Source organism: Anolis carolinensis, chromosome 3, assembly GCF_035594765.1.
Source record: "Anolis carolinensis isolate JA03-04 chromosome 3, rAnoCar3.1.pri, whole genome shotgun sequence".
Classification (NCBI taxonomy): Eukaryota; Metazoa; Chordata; class Lepidosauria; order Squamata; family Dactyloidae; genus Anolis; species Anolis carolinensis.
Window position 1 is genome coordinate 243,515,640 of NC_085843.1, and position 18,268 is coordinate 243,533,907.

General features: G+C 39.4%; 1 protein-coding gene and 1 long non-coding RNA gene across 4 annotated transcripts in view; one reads left to right on the top strand and one right to left on the bottom strand.

The window, feature by feature from the left end:
* Positions 1–18,268, top strand: part of LOC134297824 (uncharacterized) — a 93,350-nt gene that overhangs the window by 58,141 nt on the left and 16,941 nt on the right. The gene's annotated exons all lie outside the window — the stretch shown is intronic.
* crocc2 (ciliary rootlet coiled-coil, rootletin family member 2) overlaps positions 1–18,268 on the bottom strand; it is a 122,708-nt gene that overhangs the window by 44,364 nt on the left and 60,076 nt on the right. For all 3 annotated transcript variants that reach the window (XM_062976526.1, XM_062976525.1, XM_062976527.1), the window contains 6 exons: positions 14,231–14,461; positions 12,657–12,850; positions 10,495–10,622; positions 8,422–8,591; positions 6,184–6,363; positions 5,361–5,495 (listed from right to left, as the gene is read on the bottom strand). In XM_062976526.1, coding sequence (XP_062832596.1) covers positions 5,361–5,495; positions 6,184–6,363; positions 8,422–8,591; positions 10,495–10,622; positions 12,657–12,850; positions 14,231–14,461 — 1,038 coding nt within the window. The remainder of the gene's footprint in view (positions 1–5,360; positions 5,496–6,183; positions 6,364–8,421; positions 8,592–10,494; positions 10,623–12,656; positions 12,851–14,230; positions 14,462–18,268) is intronic.

The following is an 18,268-nucleotide window of genomic DNA, read 5'->3' on the forward strand; positions in this document are numbered from 1 at the left end:
AAGTCATCCAAAGTACTTTATTCCATGGTCATCTTCTTTTACACTCTCATATCTCTTATGTGTAGGATACCTACATTACAACTATTATTCAAAATTCCCTGTAAATGACATTGCTTAATTTAATTATTAGGTCACCAATGACTATTAAAATGAAACTTTTTTCTTCTTTTACTTACTTTAAACTCCACATTGTAACTATGCTTCATGTTGGTTATCTCTCTCAAACACAGACCAGCACCCTACCCTCACATTATTCAAATGTTACCAATTTGGTGGAATGATAAAGTACTGTTTTCACACCACCAATAAAAACTAATCAAATAAAGATCTTTAGAATGTCTGCCCCAGGTTAAATATTATCTATTATTTCCTTATTTAACGTCCATATGGATGACCACAATGGACTGTATTTATATATTATTTACCTTGTGTTTTAATCTTAATTATCACTGCAGAAGCATCTTCTGACTAGGTGGGGACTGACTCATGGATGGACATGGAGTGCCCCCTAGTGCTCTCAAAGTAGCAGCACTTCAAAACTTTGGCCCAAACCTGGCCACAAGTTTCATAGCCTAAAGAGCTAAGATACCACTTTGGACTCTTTAAGTAAGCTGTTTCCAAAGCTAGCCAATGTGTGTAACATGACAGTGCTGTAACATGTATTAAAATTAAATATATCCAATCTTAGATATTCAAATTCCATCTCAGCCATCCATTAAGAGCCAGGTTCTGCTTGCAGTCAAGATCAGTTACCACATTGATGAAATAAGTGCATGCGTTACCCACATCACAGGATTTGTTTTGAGAAATGAATAAAAACTTTTCATCACTTATCCTGAAATTCAAGGATAGGATAGGCCATCAAATGATCTCTTTCTAGATCAGTGGTCCTCAAGGTGTGGGTCCCCAGGTGTTTTGGCCTACAACTCCCAGAAATCCCAGCCAGTTTACCAGCTGTTAGGATTTCTGGGAGTTGAAGGCCTAAACATCTGGGGACCAACAGGTTAAGAAGCACTGTTCTAGATTGAAGGTGCTTGGAGAGCTTTCCCAGTAATTGTAAAAGTCTAACAGTTCTATTGAGGTGTCCATCACTTCATGCAATAAGCAGGACTGGTCTAAGAGGCCATGATCAAGATGGAGCTTTCTTTCAGTGTAAAAGCCATCTGGAGCATTAATGCTATCATAGTGGCCTCTCCCACACCAGAAGTGTTAGGCATCAAAGTCCTAAGGCTCACACAGCTCTGCCCTTCAAACGTTCATGGGCACAGGATTCACTGCTGAATGGACTGCTGCTCCCTACCATCTTGGTATCTGAGATTAGTACTTCACCCTCCCTTATGGTAGATCTGAACCTTGATCCACTAAGACAGTGGTTCTCAACCTGTGGGTCCCCAGACGTTTTGACCTTCAACTCCCAGAAATCCGAACAGCTGGCAAACTGGCTGGGATTTCTGGAGTAGAGACATGATAATTGTGCCTCTTACGTTGCATTCTTGTATGCATTAATTCATCCACATATTGGATGGCAGAGGTCTAAAACTAGGAGCCTCCTATGTTTATGTACATTACACAAGTACAAGAGGCTCCCCGCTATAGATTTTCGCCCTTCGGTGTGTGAGTAGTGGGAGCAGTGAGTGCAAATGATGGAGAGGGTAGAGCTAGCCAGCTGACATTTTGTCTCTCCATTATAGTGTGAACAGGATGGCATTCTCAATGAGGTGTCCTAGTTGTTCTACACTGAGTGTCACGTGGCATCCTTAAAGTCTAAAACTGCTTTCAAGGAAGTACCAATTACAAAAATGCTATTTATTTCTAATTAAACACATTTTGGTTTGTGCTATTTATGTTCTAATTTACAGTTTCGAGTAAAATAGAACTAGCATAAGCCACAACAAATTGGTTAATCTTTAATGCTGTAAGACTCTTTGCTTGTTTAATCATAAAAAGGGGCGATGGGAAAATCGGATCCCATCTAAGCTAAAAAAAAGTCAAAAGGGCACAAATTGAGGGCTGTTTCTGACATTACATTAATTGATATGTCTAAGTGACTCCTGAGCAGAGCTTGGCAAAGTTACTAGTCATTAAGCTATAGGATTTTAGAAACTGCAGCATCGAAATAATATCATCAACTCCTGAACAAGAATTGTTAGATGGTGATGGCTGACTTTCTATACCCTTAGAAACCCATACCAACTGTAAATGCTGGACCAGTTTTATTGGCAACTTTGGTAGTTGAGGATATGTTGACTATGATGCACTTTGTACATCTTAACTGCAATGAGTCAAATTCAGTAAGGTAATGACCCATTGAGCATAATACCATATTATCCATACACTAGGGAAATTATTTTCTTGTTTAGAACAAGATTCTCTTTGAATTCACCATATAATGAAGGTTGCTTCTCAAAGCTTGATTGCTCATTTTCTCTTTTTGAAATTGGGGAGGGATGTGTGCATGATAAAAGAAGCAGTTTCTTATAGTATTTGAGGCTCGGGTGGGAAAGAAGCTCCCACAATCACAAAGAACAAAACCAACAACCACAAAGAACAAAACAGTGGAAAGGACTATTATTCCCTGAACAGAACATGGAGAGTCCTTCTTCCCTCGCCCAGTTTGTGAGGCTCTGTTCTGCCATCTAGGCGAAGGGAGCTCCTCTGGGGATTCAGGGAGGGGGAACTCCAGGAAATGAGATGCTCTTGGGCAAGAGCTTTTCTTCTGGCTCCAGGAACTTGCTAACTGCATTGCAAGGCACACACACAAGCTTCTCCAAGGAGGAAAGAGACTGGACCATGCATGGAACGCAGCCATGCAGCTTCCAGCTATGAATTGCAACACCGCTGTCCCTGGGGAGGAAAGCTTGGCCTGGATTCAGAGCCTCGCCTACACTGTCCAAGCCTGGAGGAGCCTTTCTTGTCATACATGGCCACGCAGGAAAATAAGTTACTGTATCAGCCACGTTCTCCCTTTCTCAGATGGCTCAGATGTTTCCAAGTCATTCTGTTGATTGGGACAACAGGAGTGCTCCTGGTTTTCTTCAACAGCAGAGATTGCCAGCAAATCCCAGGGACAGGGCATGACTGTTCCTGTCATTCTGTGTTGCTTTCTACATTTTTAGGGTGGGGTTTTTGTTTACAGTGCTTTGGGAAAAAATATTTGTTTCAAAGCTGGCTTTCCTGTGGTTCCCAGTCAATCTTTCCAGAAGAAATGCTTTTCAAATTTGTTCTGGTGAGGGTTTCTCACCCTTGTTTTGCTGTTTGTTTGCTTTGCCTTAAGAGGCTGTGCCTTGTGAGCTTGTGAACTGATCTCTCCAGAGATATAACAGGGCCCTGGCTAATACTGCCAATGTGGTTTTTATTTAAAAGCAGAACCAAACAATCTTGTATTGGGCTTTTTGAGGGATAAAAAAGAAAGGAAAGAAAAATCCTGTGGTGCATCATGGGAAACATAATGTGGACAGAAGCCAACACAAGTCCAAATCAAGCAGTGTGTGGGCCAACAGTGTTCCCTCTGCTATATATCCTCCTCACGGCATCACCAGCATCTACTAATTGCATTGTTTCCTTATTTCCAGAGTTCATCATGCCTTAGCAAAGAGCAAAACAACAGGGTTTATTTGTCCCAATTCCTTCCTTTTGAAAATTTCCAAGCAACAACTGCTATAGCTGGCACCTTTTTTGAATAATACTTTTCACGTAAACACTTTTAAAATATTCAAGAAAGTGAGGGTGCAATTAAGTAAAATAATTTGCTTATGTTCCTTGTATTTTCCCCCCAGATATTAAAACTATCAGTTTAATTACTACACTGGGGACCCATAGAGGGGCTTTTTAAAAGTCACATTTATAGAATATAGTATATGATTTTGCAGACACTGATGGGCTATAACTCACAAGAGTCTCCACCAACAAAGCCAAAGATAAAAGTTCATGGGAGTTGCAAATCAACCCTGTTCCTAATTTATAGTTCATTTTCTGTGCCACTTTCCTGCTCTACCCTGTATACATATATAAGTCTAGAAATTTTAGTCAAAAATCATCTTCAGAAACCTGGGTCGATTTATCCATGGCTTAATGGGAGTGCTGTACCTCATCAAAAAAGGAACCATCCCCTTCTCTGAGTAAAGTGAGGTAAGAGCCTAATCCATCCCAGGAGAACCTAAAAGCAACATGACTCCCTCTATTATCTCAAAAAAATGCATGGTTTCTGGCCTTTTTTGAATAGCTGAAGAAGGAAATGGCTAGGGGTAGCTGGACCTTTCAGGTGGCTATGGCATTTTCCCTTCTCCCTGGAACAATCCTTGACCTATCCATAGGTCATATCAAAAATCATAAATTTGGTCCAAAAACCTTGACTTATATATGAAGCTGACTTATACATGAGTACATATGATAATTTGTCACTTCTTGAAGCTGCCCCATGGAAAAAGATGACAATGCCTATAAATCATATAAGAGTTAATCTTCCCTTTTTCCAGCACCAGAACTCTGATATATTTCTACCTTCCCCTCCCAAGATGATGAACATTTAGTGCTGATCGCTGATCTCGTAAAATCCTGTCTCGTTTGACTTTGAGACAGATCCCAAAAGGGTTTCCATGATGGAGATGGAAGGTTGGCTGGTAATCAAATACCACAAGCCACATTAATCACAAAACTCTCTCCTTGAAAATGGTGTATCAAGAAGAAAGAATACTACCGCTCAGGATATAATTTTTCTTTTTAAGCAAATTAGCTACAACCTCCCGTAACTGTCTATATATGATGAAACTTTGCAACTACACACAAGAGGAGATGTTGAAAACATTTATACTGCAGAATTAATGCAGTTTGACACCACTTTGACTGCCATGGCTCAATGCTGAGATTTGTAGTATGGTGAGACACCAGCACTCTTTGGCAGAGAAGGCTAAAAACCTTATAAAACTTCAACTCCCATGATTCCATAGCACTGAGCCATGGCGGTTAAATTAGTGTCAAACTGCATTAATTGTAAAGCAACCAATAACCATCAGAATAAACAATACAATTATAATCTGAAATTAAACCAGTTTCTTCAGTACACCTAGCAGAACACAAATGTTGTCATTGGTTTTTTAAGCGGTCCTTTAAGGACAGAAACTGGTTAGTTTCCACTTTAGGGGCTTTTATGAAGCGTGGTGTATATGGAGGGTGAAAAACAACCACTCTTCTCTCCCATTGTTATTAAATGCAAATGTATTTTATCATTAAATCTGCTTAGCTGCAGAATCCAGCTTTTTAAACCTCAGTTGCGTGATAAGGAGGCTATGCCACTACTATACCTGTGAAGTAGAAAATTGTTACACAGTTGACATAAAAAACTCATTAAGGATGTTGCTTACCTTATCATGCTCTTGGCGGCTCTGAGCTTCCAGTTTTACCCGATCCACTTCTGACCTGGAAGCTAAGAGTTCTTGCTGCAACTCACTGACCTTTTCTAAAAGGAGATTCTTTTCTGCTTCCTTCTGGGATATAGCCTGGCAGAAATGAAATAAGGGAAAAACCCCATACATGTAAACAATTTTCACATATCCTGAAAACTTCTAATTGATTCACAATATTTTTAGGATGCCTGAAACAGGTTGAGTATCCCCTATCTGAAATTCTTGGGACTAGAAGTGTTTTGGATTTGAGTTTTTTTTTCCAGATTTGGGAAGATCTGTATATGCATTAGTGTATATAATGAGGGCTTAGGGATGGAATCTAAATCTAAACATGAAAATTGTTTCAGTTTCATATATACATTATATACGTAGCCTGAAAGTAATTTTACACACAATATTTTAATACTTTTGTGCATGAAATAAAGTTTGTGTACATTGAACCATCAGAAAACAAAGTGTTACTATCTCAGCCACCAATGTGAACAATTTTGGATTTTGAAGTACAGCATTTTGGATTCTGAAATTCCAGACAAGGGATGCTTAACCCGTAACAGAACTCATAGAGTAAATCATATATGTAGGGGAGGCAGGTACTTGAACATACACATGTGCAAACATATGTGTATTCAGATACCTGCCTCCTCTACACAGCCTTCTTCCACTCAGTCTCCTTCAGATGTGTTGGACTACAATTCCCGTGGCTCATAATGGGAGAGACTGAGACTGTAGGATGAATCTTTGCCCAGACGAGTGTCATTCTTTGCTGACCTGCCCTCCTCACCTTCTGTTTTTCAGTCTCTAATAGAAGAAGGCTTTCATCCTTGCTTTGCTGTAAAGTGAGAATTTCCTCCATGAGTTCTCTCTTCTCAACTTCACATTTGGATATGAGTTCTTCCTTTTCTTGCTCGAGATGATGCATAGCCTCTTCCTTCTCCTCAGTCAGTGTCACACGCAGGGTCTCCTAAGTGTCAGCAGAACAGGGTGTCAAAACAAACACCACAGGGGTGTTAACCCTTCCCTATGCTAGCCAGGGTTCAACAATATATATATTTGGCTGGAGTTACACTTAAAAATGTACCTGTTCCGACTTGAAAACACAGTCAACTTAAGAACAAATCTACAGAACCAATCTTGTTTGTAACTTGGGGACTGCCTGTATTTCAGAAACTCACATTACTTACAGAAGTGTTCTCTTTGTTCCCTTTTCACATCATATTTACAACTACATACATTCAAAGCGGGAATGGTTAGGGAAGCGAATAATCATGTGTAAGGAACCTCTGGGTGTGCTACTATGTCTCACTTCTTATTTAGAATAACAGTTTCTTTCCTTCTGTTCCATTTTGAAATGCTTACTTTTTCCATGATTCATACTTTTTGAAGCTTTTCACAATTCAATCCAATACAGGTGTACTCATAACCAAATCCCACTGTTTTAACTGGAACCCAGTCCCAGGAAAATCAGCATACAAATGTGACTTTGGTCCTAATTTTGGGGGAATAGATTGGGAGGTGGGGAACAAGAGCCCTTGGCCAGCAGGAATAGTAAAAAGAACTCTTGCTTTGCGGGGGAAATAACCAACAGTCTCTTCATTTCCCTGTTAGCTTATGAAATTCTTCATGGGGCATGTATACTTAAAAGTAAGCCAAAATGACTTTACACCCTCTTACACTCATAAGGCATCCCTTTTGCCTCTCCTGCAATAGAATGAAAGGCACAGAAGAAAGAATAAATTTGAGACTGATCATCTGCATGCACATGATGATTTCAACATTTATGAAAGGAAAGCTTAATCATAACAGTATGCATTCTCCTCTTGAGAAATAAACAAAGGGTACGAGGTTGATTATGGGGGCTACAGCAAGAAGAGCCAGGAGATGTTGTTGCTTCTGGATGATGGCTCTAGTGTTCACCAACGAGGTCGCAGGAAGGAGAAGAGGCAATACTTTGTTAATGAGACATAAAACATTACTAATATGCAAGGGGAATGAAAAGCAGAGAGGGATGGTGGAATTGCTAAAAATATACTCTCAAAAAGTAACTATAGTTGAAACTGGTTTAGGTTGTTGCTTTTGAAACCAGTGAAATGGTTATCAATGGCTTAGGATGTGGGGAATTGAGAATATTGATCCATGAACAGCCACAAATGGTGACATATTCAGTCATCTGTTTCTGTCTTTCTCTCAACTGCAATTGGCTTCTTTCCTTGTTCATACAAGGCAGAGCGTAAACTTTGTTTCCCAAATTGCCAACTCATTCCAGAGCCACTGGCTTGTCATCCAAAAGACCAGAGATTAATCTCTTTAACAAAAAGAGATATCTAGTGCTAAACATCTTCGGTTTTGGCTTCTGTAAGCCTTCCTGTTTCCCCATATCCCCGACCTACTAATCCCAAATCTTTTGCAATCAGTCACTGGTTCAGAGCCTAGGACATAATTTTAGTTAACCCAAATCTCACAACAATATCTCAAAATCCATTCCAAAATAACATATCAAGAGACTTCAAGCCATAATGTTGCACAATAGAGAGGAGATCAATACTTCATAGTTTATCTCAATTTTAAGAGTAGGGAACTAGAATAGATACAAAATAATCATCAGATTTACACCAGAGACATTGGATTATTTTTCTGTTGATTTCATTTTGCCCTGACCATAGAAACCTGTATTATCACTGATGGTAGCAATGTATATTCACTGTACCTACGGCATAATAGACAAAACGCAGTAGGATGTTGTTATCCCCCAGAAGGCATGGGTAGTTTCACAGTGCCTATACTTATAGCTTCCATTTAGCATTGGTTGGTCAAAGGTCAGCTATAACAGAGTGTGAGAGACACATGCGAGTTAAGTTTCAAAGCCCTTTATTATTGCATGGTAGAATTTTATTCGGCTAACAGATGTAACGCCTTTTTAATAAGAAGCAAATGTCACCTGAGAGAGATTTGTTGCCATTCCCATACCCAGCCAGTATATCCATATCCCAAAAGGTAACATTTCCAAGTCTTCAACACTGACCTTTTCCTTTCTCAGGAGTTCAAGGTCCTCTTCAAAACCTAGCTTCTGCTTCTTGATGGTCAACTGGTAGTCTTGTTCCATTTGAGTTAGCTCCTGCTTCAACATCTCTTTCTCTCTCCTTAATGTGGTTTCCTGGAGCTCAAGCTCATGCTGAACCTTTCCCAATTCCACTGTGAAAGAAAATGAAACTCATTAAGGAGATATCCTTTGGTGCTCTCTAATATAGCCAGAAGTAAACAAATAATTTCAGTAACAGAAATGCGCCATTCAGAGAGTCAGCTCTTTCAGTTTCAGTATTGCAATTTTCAACAAGGCAGCATAAGGCTTTCCTTTTAAATATTATTTTTAACCATATGCATTTGGTTTTATTTAAATTGTAAAATATCTTGGGCAAGTGCAAAAGCATAATAAGACAAAATAGAACATATTAACCTTGACAACTATTGTTTGACTTGGTCTATATCCTCATTGCAGAATTATAGCAGTTTGACACTACATTAATACTATGGCATTAGTAGTTAGTAGTTTTGTGAGATATTTACCCTTTACAGTTAGAGTGCTCTAGTGCCATGTCAGACTATACATTCCAGAATGATGTAGGATGGACCTATGAAAGCTGAAGAGGTGTTAAACTGTTATAATTCTGCAGTGTAAATGATCTCTTTGATGGGTAATGATGTTACACAGGAGGAAATTGCTCATGATCATTAAATCATCATCCTGGAGGCTTTCAAGTGGCTTAAATACAGGTATACCTCTGGCCCTATCTACACTGACCATATAATCAGTTTTTGAATGCAGATTATTTGCCTTAAACTGGATTATATGTGTCTACACTGCAATACAACCCAGGTGAAAGCAGATAATCTGAATTCAGAAATTGGATTATATATCAGTGTAGATGGGACTTCAGTTAACAACATAGATGGGCTTATTTGCCTTATGGAATGGGAATTTGGGTAGCAGGGGCAGAATGAATATGGAAATAATAGGGTTAGTTTCCTCAGCTACAAGGAGGAGAGCATTTCAACATGTTTCATCCAAGTTTCATTCCAACTAACCACATGGACAATGTGAAATGAAACAAAACCATGTCAGGTAATGCTTGTAGAAGTAAACAAATCATTTTGAGCCTTCCAGAGTTCACCTGAAAGCTTGTTTCAAATGCACTGAGGATGATTTTTTAAAATTTCACCAGTTTCTACTTTTCTCTTATGATCTCTCTTTCTCTCTGTTTTATTGTTCACACTTGGATCAGTAAGCGATTCTTGAGGCAGTTGCTGTTTATTTTGCTTGTTATAGGCAAACCAAACACTCACATCTACACAGTTGTAGGCAAACACACAGGATCAGCAAGAGGAGAACCCCATTCTTTCTCATTTTTAGCTTTAGCGCATTATTTACTCCAGGCACTTTCCTGCCACAAAAGTCTGTGTTTCCCCCTCCTTCCTTTACCATCCTCCCAGTGCTGATGCTGGTAAAAAATTATCAGAGAATAAGGAGGAAACATTGTATTTTTTAAAAGGAGCTTCTTTGTCAGAGACTTTGTTGACTGAGGTATGTCTGCACATGACCCAGCTGGCAATTTTTTCTTCCATTACCAACACAGAAACAAACAAAACACCCAGCCAAACAATCTAGAAGAAATCATAGAATCATAGAATAATAGAGTTGGAGGAGGCCACACGAGCCATTTAGTCGAATCTAGTCCAATCCCATTTTTCAAATGAAAAATTAAAGTTATTTCCAGTTTCATTTCCAACTGATTTTAGCTGATTTTCCAGGTGTAGGATAAAATTCTTCCTCCTCCACATTTGTGCATTTTCATGTTATATATGGTGACCTGAATCCATGTGATCAATCATCAGTTATTAGACTTAGCATGATCAAATCACAGTGGACAATTCTTTTTTAAAAAATAAATACTATCTGGCACTTTCTATTGACTTTTGGTATTCCAGCTTGTTAGCTAGGAATTTGAATAGAAGATTCTTTTCCTGTGAACTACCAGCCCTTTGAAGCACAGAAGAGTACTGAAGTTCACAATCAGACCCTGTGGTGTGTATACTGCACCTTGGAGGGCCTTCCTGGAAAGGTCAATGCCTCGATTCTCTCCTTCTAGTTGTTCCTTGCGAGCCTCCAGCTGTGCTGCCAGTTCTTGTGCCTCAAAAAGGGAGGTTTCCAGGGATTCCTTCTCAACTCTAAAGCACATCAGGAAATAATCAGCGCCAGTCAATTAAGCTGTCAATGACTCGACTCTAGAGGCATCTACAAAACAGTGGTTTTGGAAAGGGGGTGATGTACAACCAGTATATCATTCCCAGAAAGTTTCTTGGCATTGGTGATACCATTCATCACAGAGTCTCTGGCCATAGGTTCACCAGAACAGCAATTAGGCATTTAACCTATGAAGAAGCATATCTCCTTGCAGGCTAATACTTGTCTAATCTCATATGCTTCTCAGCACAGAATTCTTGAGTTGAGAGCTCAGAACATTGTTGCCTGATCAGGTGAGGAAAATCCAGTTCTACACTTAAATGTGGAGCTAATCATTCAATTATATGCTGCTCCTTGTGTGGCATCTTGCTAGTAGCATATGCAAGTTGACCTTATGCCTGCATATGACCTTCATTATCATTCTGTAGACTGGCATTATCTTCTGTTCTCTGTAACAATCATAGCATTTCCTCATAAGACTCATGATTTTGCTACAATGTCCCCTACTCCCCCCAAACAGCAATTCTGTGGCTGGTGGAGAGCACAGAGGATCTAAGAAGTTCTGGCTAACAGCCTATAGCCAAATGTAGACTGGTGATATAATCTACTGAGACCCTGGCAGATTTTGGTGGAAGACATTACAAGCACGCATTTGGCTATGTGGCACAACCACACACTTCTTTTAATCCCTTCCCACTCTTCACCAACTGTGGAATGGCTATTGAAAGGGAGGTTATCACAACAAAACCACGAGTCCTAGGGGTGGTAAACAGAGAGTTGTAGCATTCTTCCACCTGCAGAACTCTTATACCATGGTGGGCAATGCAGGCTCTTGGACAACCTCTTATTCAGCTTAACCTATTACATAGGGATGTTATGAGGTTAAAATGAAGTGAGAAACCATGAACACCATACTAAACGTTTCATTTAAAAAAGGAAACAATGTATATTTAGAAATGAAATAGATTGATGAGTGGGTGAACAGATTGACTTATCGGATCTAATGGTTTTAAGTTACAGAAAGGTAGATTTTCACTGAACTTTAGATGAAACTTTTTATCATAAGAGTTGTTCAGGAATGCAATCAAATGCTTAGAGAGGTGATTGGATATCTTTCTCTGGACATCTGCAAAAAGAAGCTGGACAGCTACCTGCTGAGAATTTTCCTGCCTTGAGCAGGGAGTTGGAGCTGATGGCCCATGAGGGCCCTTCCAACTCTGTGGTTCTGTTATTATGACTAGTGTAGGCAACTGTAACAAAGTTCAAGAGCTGATTGAAGAAAGTGTCCAGCAGATCTTCTGAGCTAAAGGGCCAATTAGGTGGGCTTGGGAGAAACACAGGCTGCTTCAAGAGCATTCAATAAAAAAGAAAGTTATCTAATTTAGGGCCGGAAACATAACAACATGATTATTTACCCCCTGCTACTCTTCTCCATGGAAAAGGTGTGATTGCTTTCTTTTAAGTATCTCCTCATGTGACCAGCTGAACTCCAGTTAAATGTAGCTCAGGGTGTGATTAAAAGTAAATCTAGTCACAACAGGGGTGCATGCAGAAGAGATTTTTTTCATAAAAGAACTGCACATTAAAATCAGCACACAATACCCTTTCTCCCCATCATTAATTTATCCAAGGAAGAGAACGGAACCAAGCCATTTTCAGATCTGTTGTCTCATTCAATGTATTAAAAAGAGCCCATACCATTCGCCTCCCTTCTTTCCAGACTCTCCTGGTTGTCACTTGATCTATTGTCTGCAGGGCCATGTATCAAAACAAGTATTGAGCAAGACTTATTAAGCAAGGATGGAGCAAGGCCAACCCAATAAATGTAACATGACTTCACTTCATGCCACTCCTCTCATAATTGACATTGTCCTTAAGTTAATTACAGAGCTTTTACAGACTATAATGCTGGGAATTAACCTACCCCCCCCCCCCTCTTGAAAAAAACCTGTTTCCAATATCTGATTAAAATTGATCTCCAGGGAGCTACCACTTGCTTTACAAGAGATGGGCTTTACCTGAGATTATCTGCCTCCTCGGACAATAATTTCCTGTGTCTCTCCAGAGAAGTGAGCTCCACACCCAGCTGGGCCTTTTCTTTAGCCATCTCTTCTTTCTCCTGTAGCACACGGAGTAAAGACTCTGCTTGCATCTCCATCTCTCGATGACTTTGGGTTAACTGTTCACCGATAGTTTGCTTTTGGCTGTTCAGCTGGAACAGACCAGAGGAATATGAGAGAAATAAAGGTATTAGGAGAAGAAATAGACCTGAATGCATATCCTTATATCCTGGCTGAATATGCCTACAGACCATCGATCCTGAAAGCAGAAATCCTGCAGAGTCATGCCACTTTCCCAACTGCATCAACTAGGCTATGGAAGCTTGCAGAGAGGGCCTTTTTGTTGATCTCTTTCTGTTGGGGTATATTAAGTGCACACAATTAAAGAGATTACATCAACTAATTGCTGTTGTTATATACCTTCATTTCTGACTTCTAGTGACTCTAAGACATGGGGTTTCTGTGGCTGAGAGTATGTGACTTGCTCAAAGTCAAGTGGGGAATCTAGAGTCTTAGTATAATGCTCAAACTGCTACCCTATACTAGCTGCCTCTCATTAACAGTCTCAAGTACAATAGAAGTTGAGCACATATTTTATCACTATTGTGATTACAGTAAATTGGCAATTGCTCAAAAATATTGTATAATGTTATACTCTTATTATATTTATTTATACCCCAATTTATCTCTCCTGAAGGAGATTCAGAGTCTTAACATAAAAGCATCAGCATACAATTTCAAATATACAAATATGCAAACATTAAAACAGGATTAAATATAAACAGTATTTTAAAATTCCCAGTTAAAAATCATTAAAATTCAATTTAAACATTCCAAGTTAAAAACCACAGCATTCCCTGACTTGATCTTAAACACCTTAATCTTTAAAAGCCTGTCTGCATAAGAAGGAGAGCTGGGAGGGGGCCATTCTGACTTCCCTGGGCAGGGAGTCCCAGAGTTGAGAGGTAGTGAAGGGTTTGCTTTAACTATTTAGACATATTGGATTGGATTGTATCTTTCATGTCTGAAGACATTTGGACTTAGTGCATTCTTCATTTTCTTTACTTACTTAAAAAAACTTTCCACAAAGTTTTAAAAACAGAGCATGAATCTAACTGTAGTTCATATAATTTCAGTGTGATTGAAACATTGGAGTCAAAATAACAGTGCCATGGCACATTACAGGTTATTTGATTATTTGCAGATTAATATCTTCTTTCTAGGAATCTCTAGTTTCTTCATCATGATTATATGGTCAACATCTGATGTTATCAATGAGGTGTGCTGGAAGACCTTAAAATTTCTAGAGGAAACACTTCTCTAAGCATTTGTGGGTGCTCCAGTGCAATTCTATGGTCAGTTTCCAATAGAGGTGGAGTACAGAGTTGCAGGATCTAGAGTTCTATCAGGTAAAAAAGTGAGTTTTTAATTTACAGTTTTTCCATATTTGCAAAGATCTTGAATTCAGTCCTACTGGGTACCTACACAGAGGCAGAGTGGCTCTGGGGGCTCTGCAGATGCCTTTTAGATACCTGCATTATTTGGTCCTGTAACTGGACCCTTTCCCTGCGCAGCAAGGCTATTTCTTCTTCCAGTCTCTCCTGCTTCGCTTCTGAGGTCTGGCAGCTTTGCTCTAGCCCTTGCTTCTCTGCCCTTATGCGCAGCAGCTCCTGCTCCGAATGTGAAAGCTGCTCACGCCAAACAGTTTGCTCTTGTTCCAGCTCCCGCTTCTTGCCTAGCAGCCTGCTCTTTTCCTCTTCAAGCTGCACAGCAAGTGGAAAATGAGTTATACATTACAGAAGCAGGCTAAGAGAAAAGGCCCAACAAGAATACAGGTTGACCTTGAACATCATTTCAACAGAAGGGGACTGTATTGTTAAACCAGAATTTCTGTCACACTCCAGAGCAGGAACCCTCTGACTTGAAACAGCACACGAGGTTGGTAAAATCAGCAAGCAGTTTATTGTAGAATATATGTAGGCAAAGCAATAAAAATAACAATAAAATATCAATTCAAAATCCAAGATTACCCATAGAACTTCAGAAGAAAGCCAGATCCAATATTACATATAAATCCATGAAACGAGGCACATGAAACAAGGAACCAATACAGCAGAAACTCTCAGGCAAAAACTTAAACTTGACAACAGCTTAATACATGGAACATGAAGCACTTGAAAACAAAACCAGCAAGGTTAAAAGATGTTAACTCAACTTAGATGTTAGTCTCCCATGAATCATTATAAACCCTTTCCAAAAGCCAAAACCGACAGGAAAGCATTATTTCTCACTTTCCCACCAGAGCAAAGTGCCTGAGATTCTGAAGATTTTACCTGTGTTTACTAAAACTTTGCTATCTATCCAAGGTTTCACTATTGTCAACATCTGGCAAAGCAATCTCAGAATCACTTTTAGGCTGTTGCTCTGAGAAAAGTGATGAAAAGTCTTTCCAAGAAATGTGACCTTGCTTGGGTCTCTCATCTGAACTTTATTCCGGCCTGAGCCCATCAACAGGAACATCATCCCCATTCCCATTATGCATATCAATATGAACATCATTCCCATCATGAACATCAGACACAATCACAGGCTGAATAGAAACATCAGACACAATCACAGGCTGGGCATGCTGACATACAACAGTTTCTCAAACTGTGATCCTCCAGATGTTTTGGACTTCAGCTCCCACAATTCTGAACAGCTGATGAGCTGGCTGGGATTTCGGGAGCTGAAGTCCCAGAACACCTGGAGGAATACAGAATTGAGAAACACTGTGTTAAACTGTTTCAACAAAAGGCAGTTAGAGAATATCGTTACAACAGGGGTAGGCAAAAGATAGCCTGTGTGTATTTCTGAGGATTCCCACAATTTAATCTATTTTATTTTGTTTTTTACTCAGAATGCCCCTCCACCCCCTAATGGGTTCACATGAATAATTTCACCATGTTATCCCCTACCAACCTGCCCTTTCACTTTGCACAGATATAACACTACATTTCACTTTAACTGCCATGACTTCATTACATTGAATCTTGGGTTTTACATTTGGTGAGGCAGTAAAACTTTCTGACTGAAATGTCTAAATACTCTTCCATAAATTGCAGATTCCTAGATTCCACAGAATGCAGGCACTGCAGTTAAAATGCAATATAGCACTATAATTGCGTGGTGTAAAATAGGCCAATTTCAAAATGATAAAATCTTTTTTTCAAAACCAGATTTTCTAGTTTACTGAAGCATTCTTCTTGGACTAAAACAGATTTGAAGGAAGCAAAACATAGCAAAACTACTCTTCATTCATCCTAGAGAGTACAGGGAGGCATTTTGAATTAAAAATGGGGTGGGGAGCAGGGTTTCATTCCATTTAACTGTTCCAAATTGGCAAGGATAGTATCGATTAATCTTGCTGCCCCACTTTTCAGCTCCTTTTGAAATGCCTCAATTTCTCTTTTCTCCTCACTTCCCTCCTTTGTGCTCAGCTTACTTCAATTTCTGAAAATGAAGTTTAAAGTGCAGAGCTACTGTGTACTCAATTAACCCAGCAAATAGGGTGAGAGGAAGCAATGGAATTTTGCCCTTCTCAATAACTCAGGTAAAAGTACATTGCTGCAGCTTGTCTGTTCTTCCTCCTAGTTTGTCTGGTCCTACTCATTAATACTTTTTGCCATCTTGACCACACTCTATGCATGCTATGGTTTTCTCTGTAAAGCATTGTAGGGTAAGGTGTTTATATGTTTATATGTTGGGTACTGAAGAAGTACTGTACGTGTGGATTCCATACCTCAGATAGCTGCTCACTGCTACCTTTCAACCTGAGCTCAGAATTCTCTTTGAATAGAACCTGTCTCATTATTCACTGGAGTATTAATTACTACTATGGGATGGAAAATTGGGACACATGTAGGCTTTGCATTTGTGTCAAAATTCCAATTATCCAGTCTGATTTATCTTTCATGTATGAAACCTAATGGCTGTTAACTGCAGGTTAGAGCCCTCTTTGGTCATTTTTCTTTTAATGCTCTAAGGGCCAAGCTAGTCATACTGTTTCTGGTATAAATGCAATTAATATTTACATATTTTAAAAATACATAATGTTTAGAAGGGAGAAGCAATAGCCACAGAACAACAGGTACTTTGGGTTTAAACATTCCCCATGAAAATTCTCCCCAGAATGACCAATTGCACATAAACAGTGACAGCTCCAGAGAAAGGAATACATCATTTGGACCACATGGCTAGAAAGAATTACACACGTTATCTCCACCTACTGTATCTCTGATGCTGAGGGTGAGCTTGGGCAGGGAGGGAGCTGCTATGTACATTATGGGGAAAAATTCCTATTAATTTCATCAGTGAACTTAATATCACTACTAGTTTGATCTTAATGTCCTGTCATGAATTCCCATTTTGCCTCCTTATGTTATAAAAGAAAACATCCTCTTGCAGAAGTACTTTAGCTGAGATATTTACACTTGGAGTAAAGTTGTTGATTTCTATCACCTTTGTGTTTTTTAAAAATAATTTGTAATCGAACATTACTATAATTTTGAGTGATGTGCTTTTGTAGAACATTTTGCTTTGCCCCCCTGCTTGAAACAATTGGTTATAGGAGAAAAATGGCTATCTATGCTCCCAAAATCTAGCAGGTCCTTCATTAACTGCATTAGACCTAGAAGCCACCATGGCCTCATGTACACTGCCATATAATGCAGTTTCATAATGCAGTTGAACTGCATTATATGGCAGCGAAGACTCATATAATGCAATTCAATGCAGTTCAACTGCATTATGAAACTGCATTATATGGAAGTGTAGCAAGGCTGGGTGAATTTTCCCATGGGTTGTGTAGACAGCGTAAAAGCTTCCACTAGGCAGCGATACGATGCTTGAAATCTTCCGGAAGTTGTAAATGCTGTTGGCATAAACTGTGGAGCGTGTGAGCTCTGCCTCTCCCATTTCAGGCCTCACTGCAAGTTACAAGCTCTTAATGGTTACAAGCCCTGCAGGGATGGTGCTCATGAGGCTGAAAGCTTTCTGGCACATCATGGGTCTTTAAAGATCCAAAACAAAGTGTGCATTTTGGCAGCTATCAAAATCATGGAAGAGAGCTGTGTTTGCTTTATACAACTGACATTCAAGGACTGGCAGGCAAACTAAGATGCAGGGAAAGCTCTGCCAGGACATGGCTACCAAGATTCTAGAAAAAAGACGAAACACATTTGATAGGACTCATAAAAAATCTGTTTAGTTTGTCATGATGGAAATCTTTGATTCAATCATGTGTCTCTTGCTATTTTTGCCACATGGTGAATGGATGTGATGTGAACTGAGTCCATGTTACTAGGTGATGGAGAGTTAATTTTCACCAGTACCCAGGTTTTCTGATGAAAATCCTCCCACCTATTTGACTGATTCTGCAAAGAGGCTAGGTATTCAATTATATCATACATAGGCATACATCACTTAACAAAGCCTCTGACAAAAAGGTCTCGTTTACAGTGTTTTTAAAATGGAGAAACATAGATTTTTAATAATGGGTTGCAACAGTGGTTTGTGCAATAAATAATGAA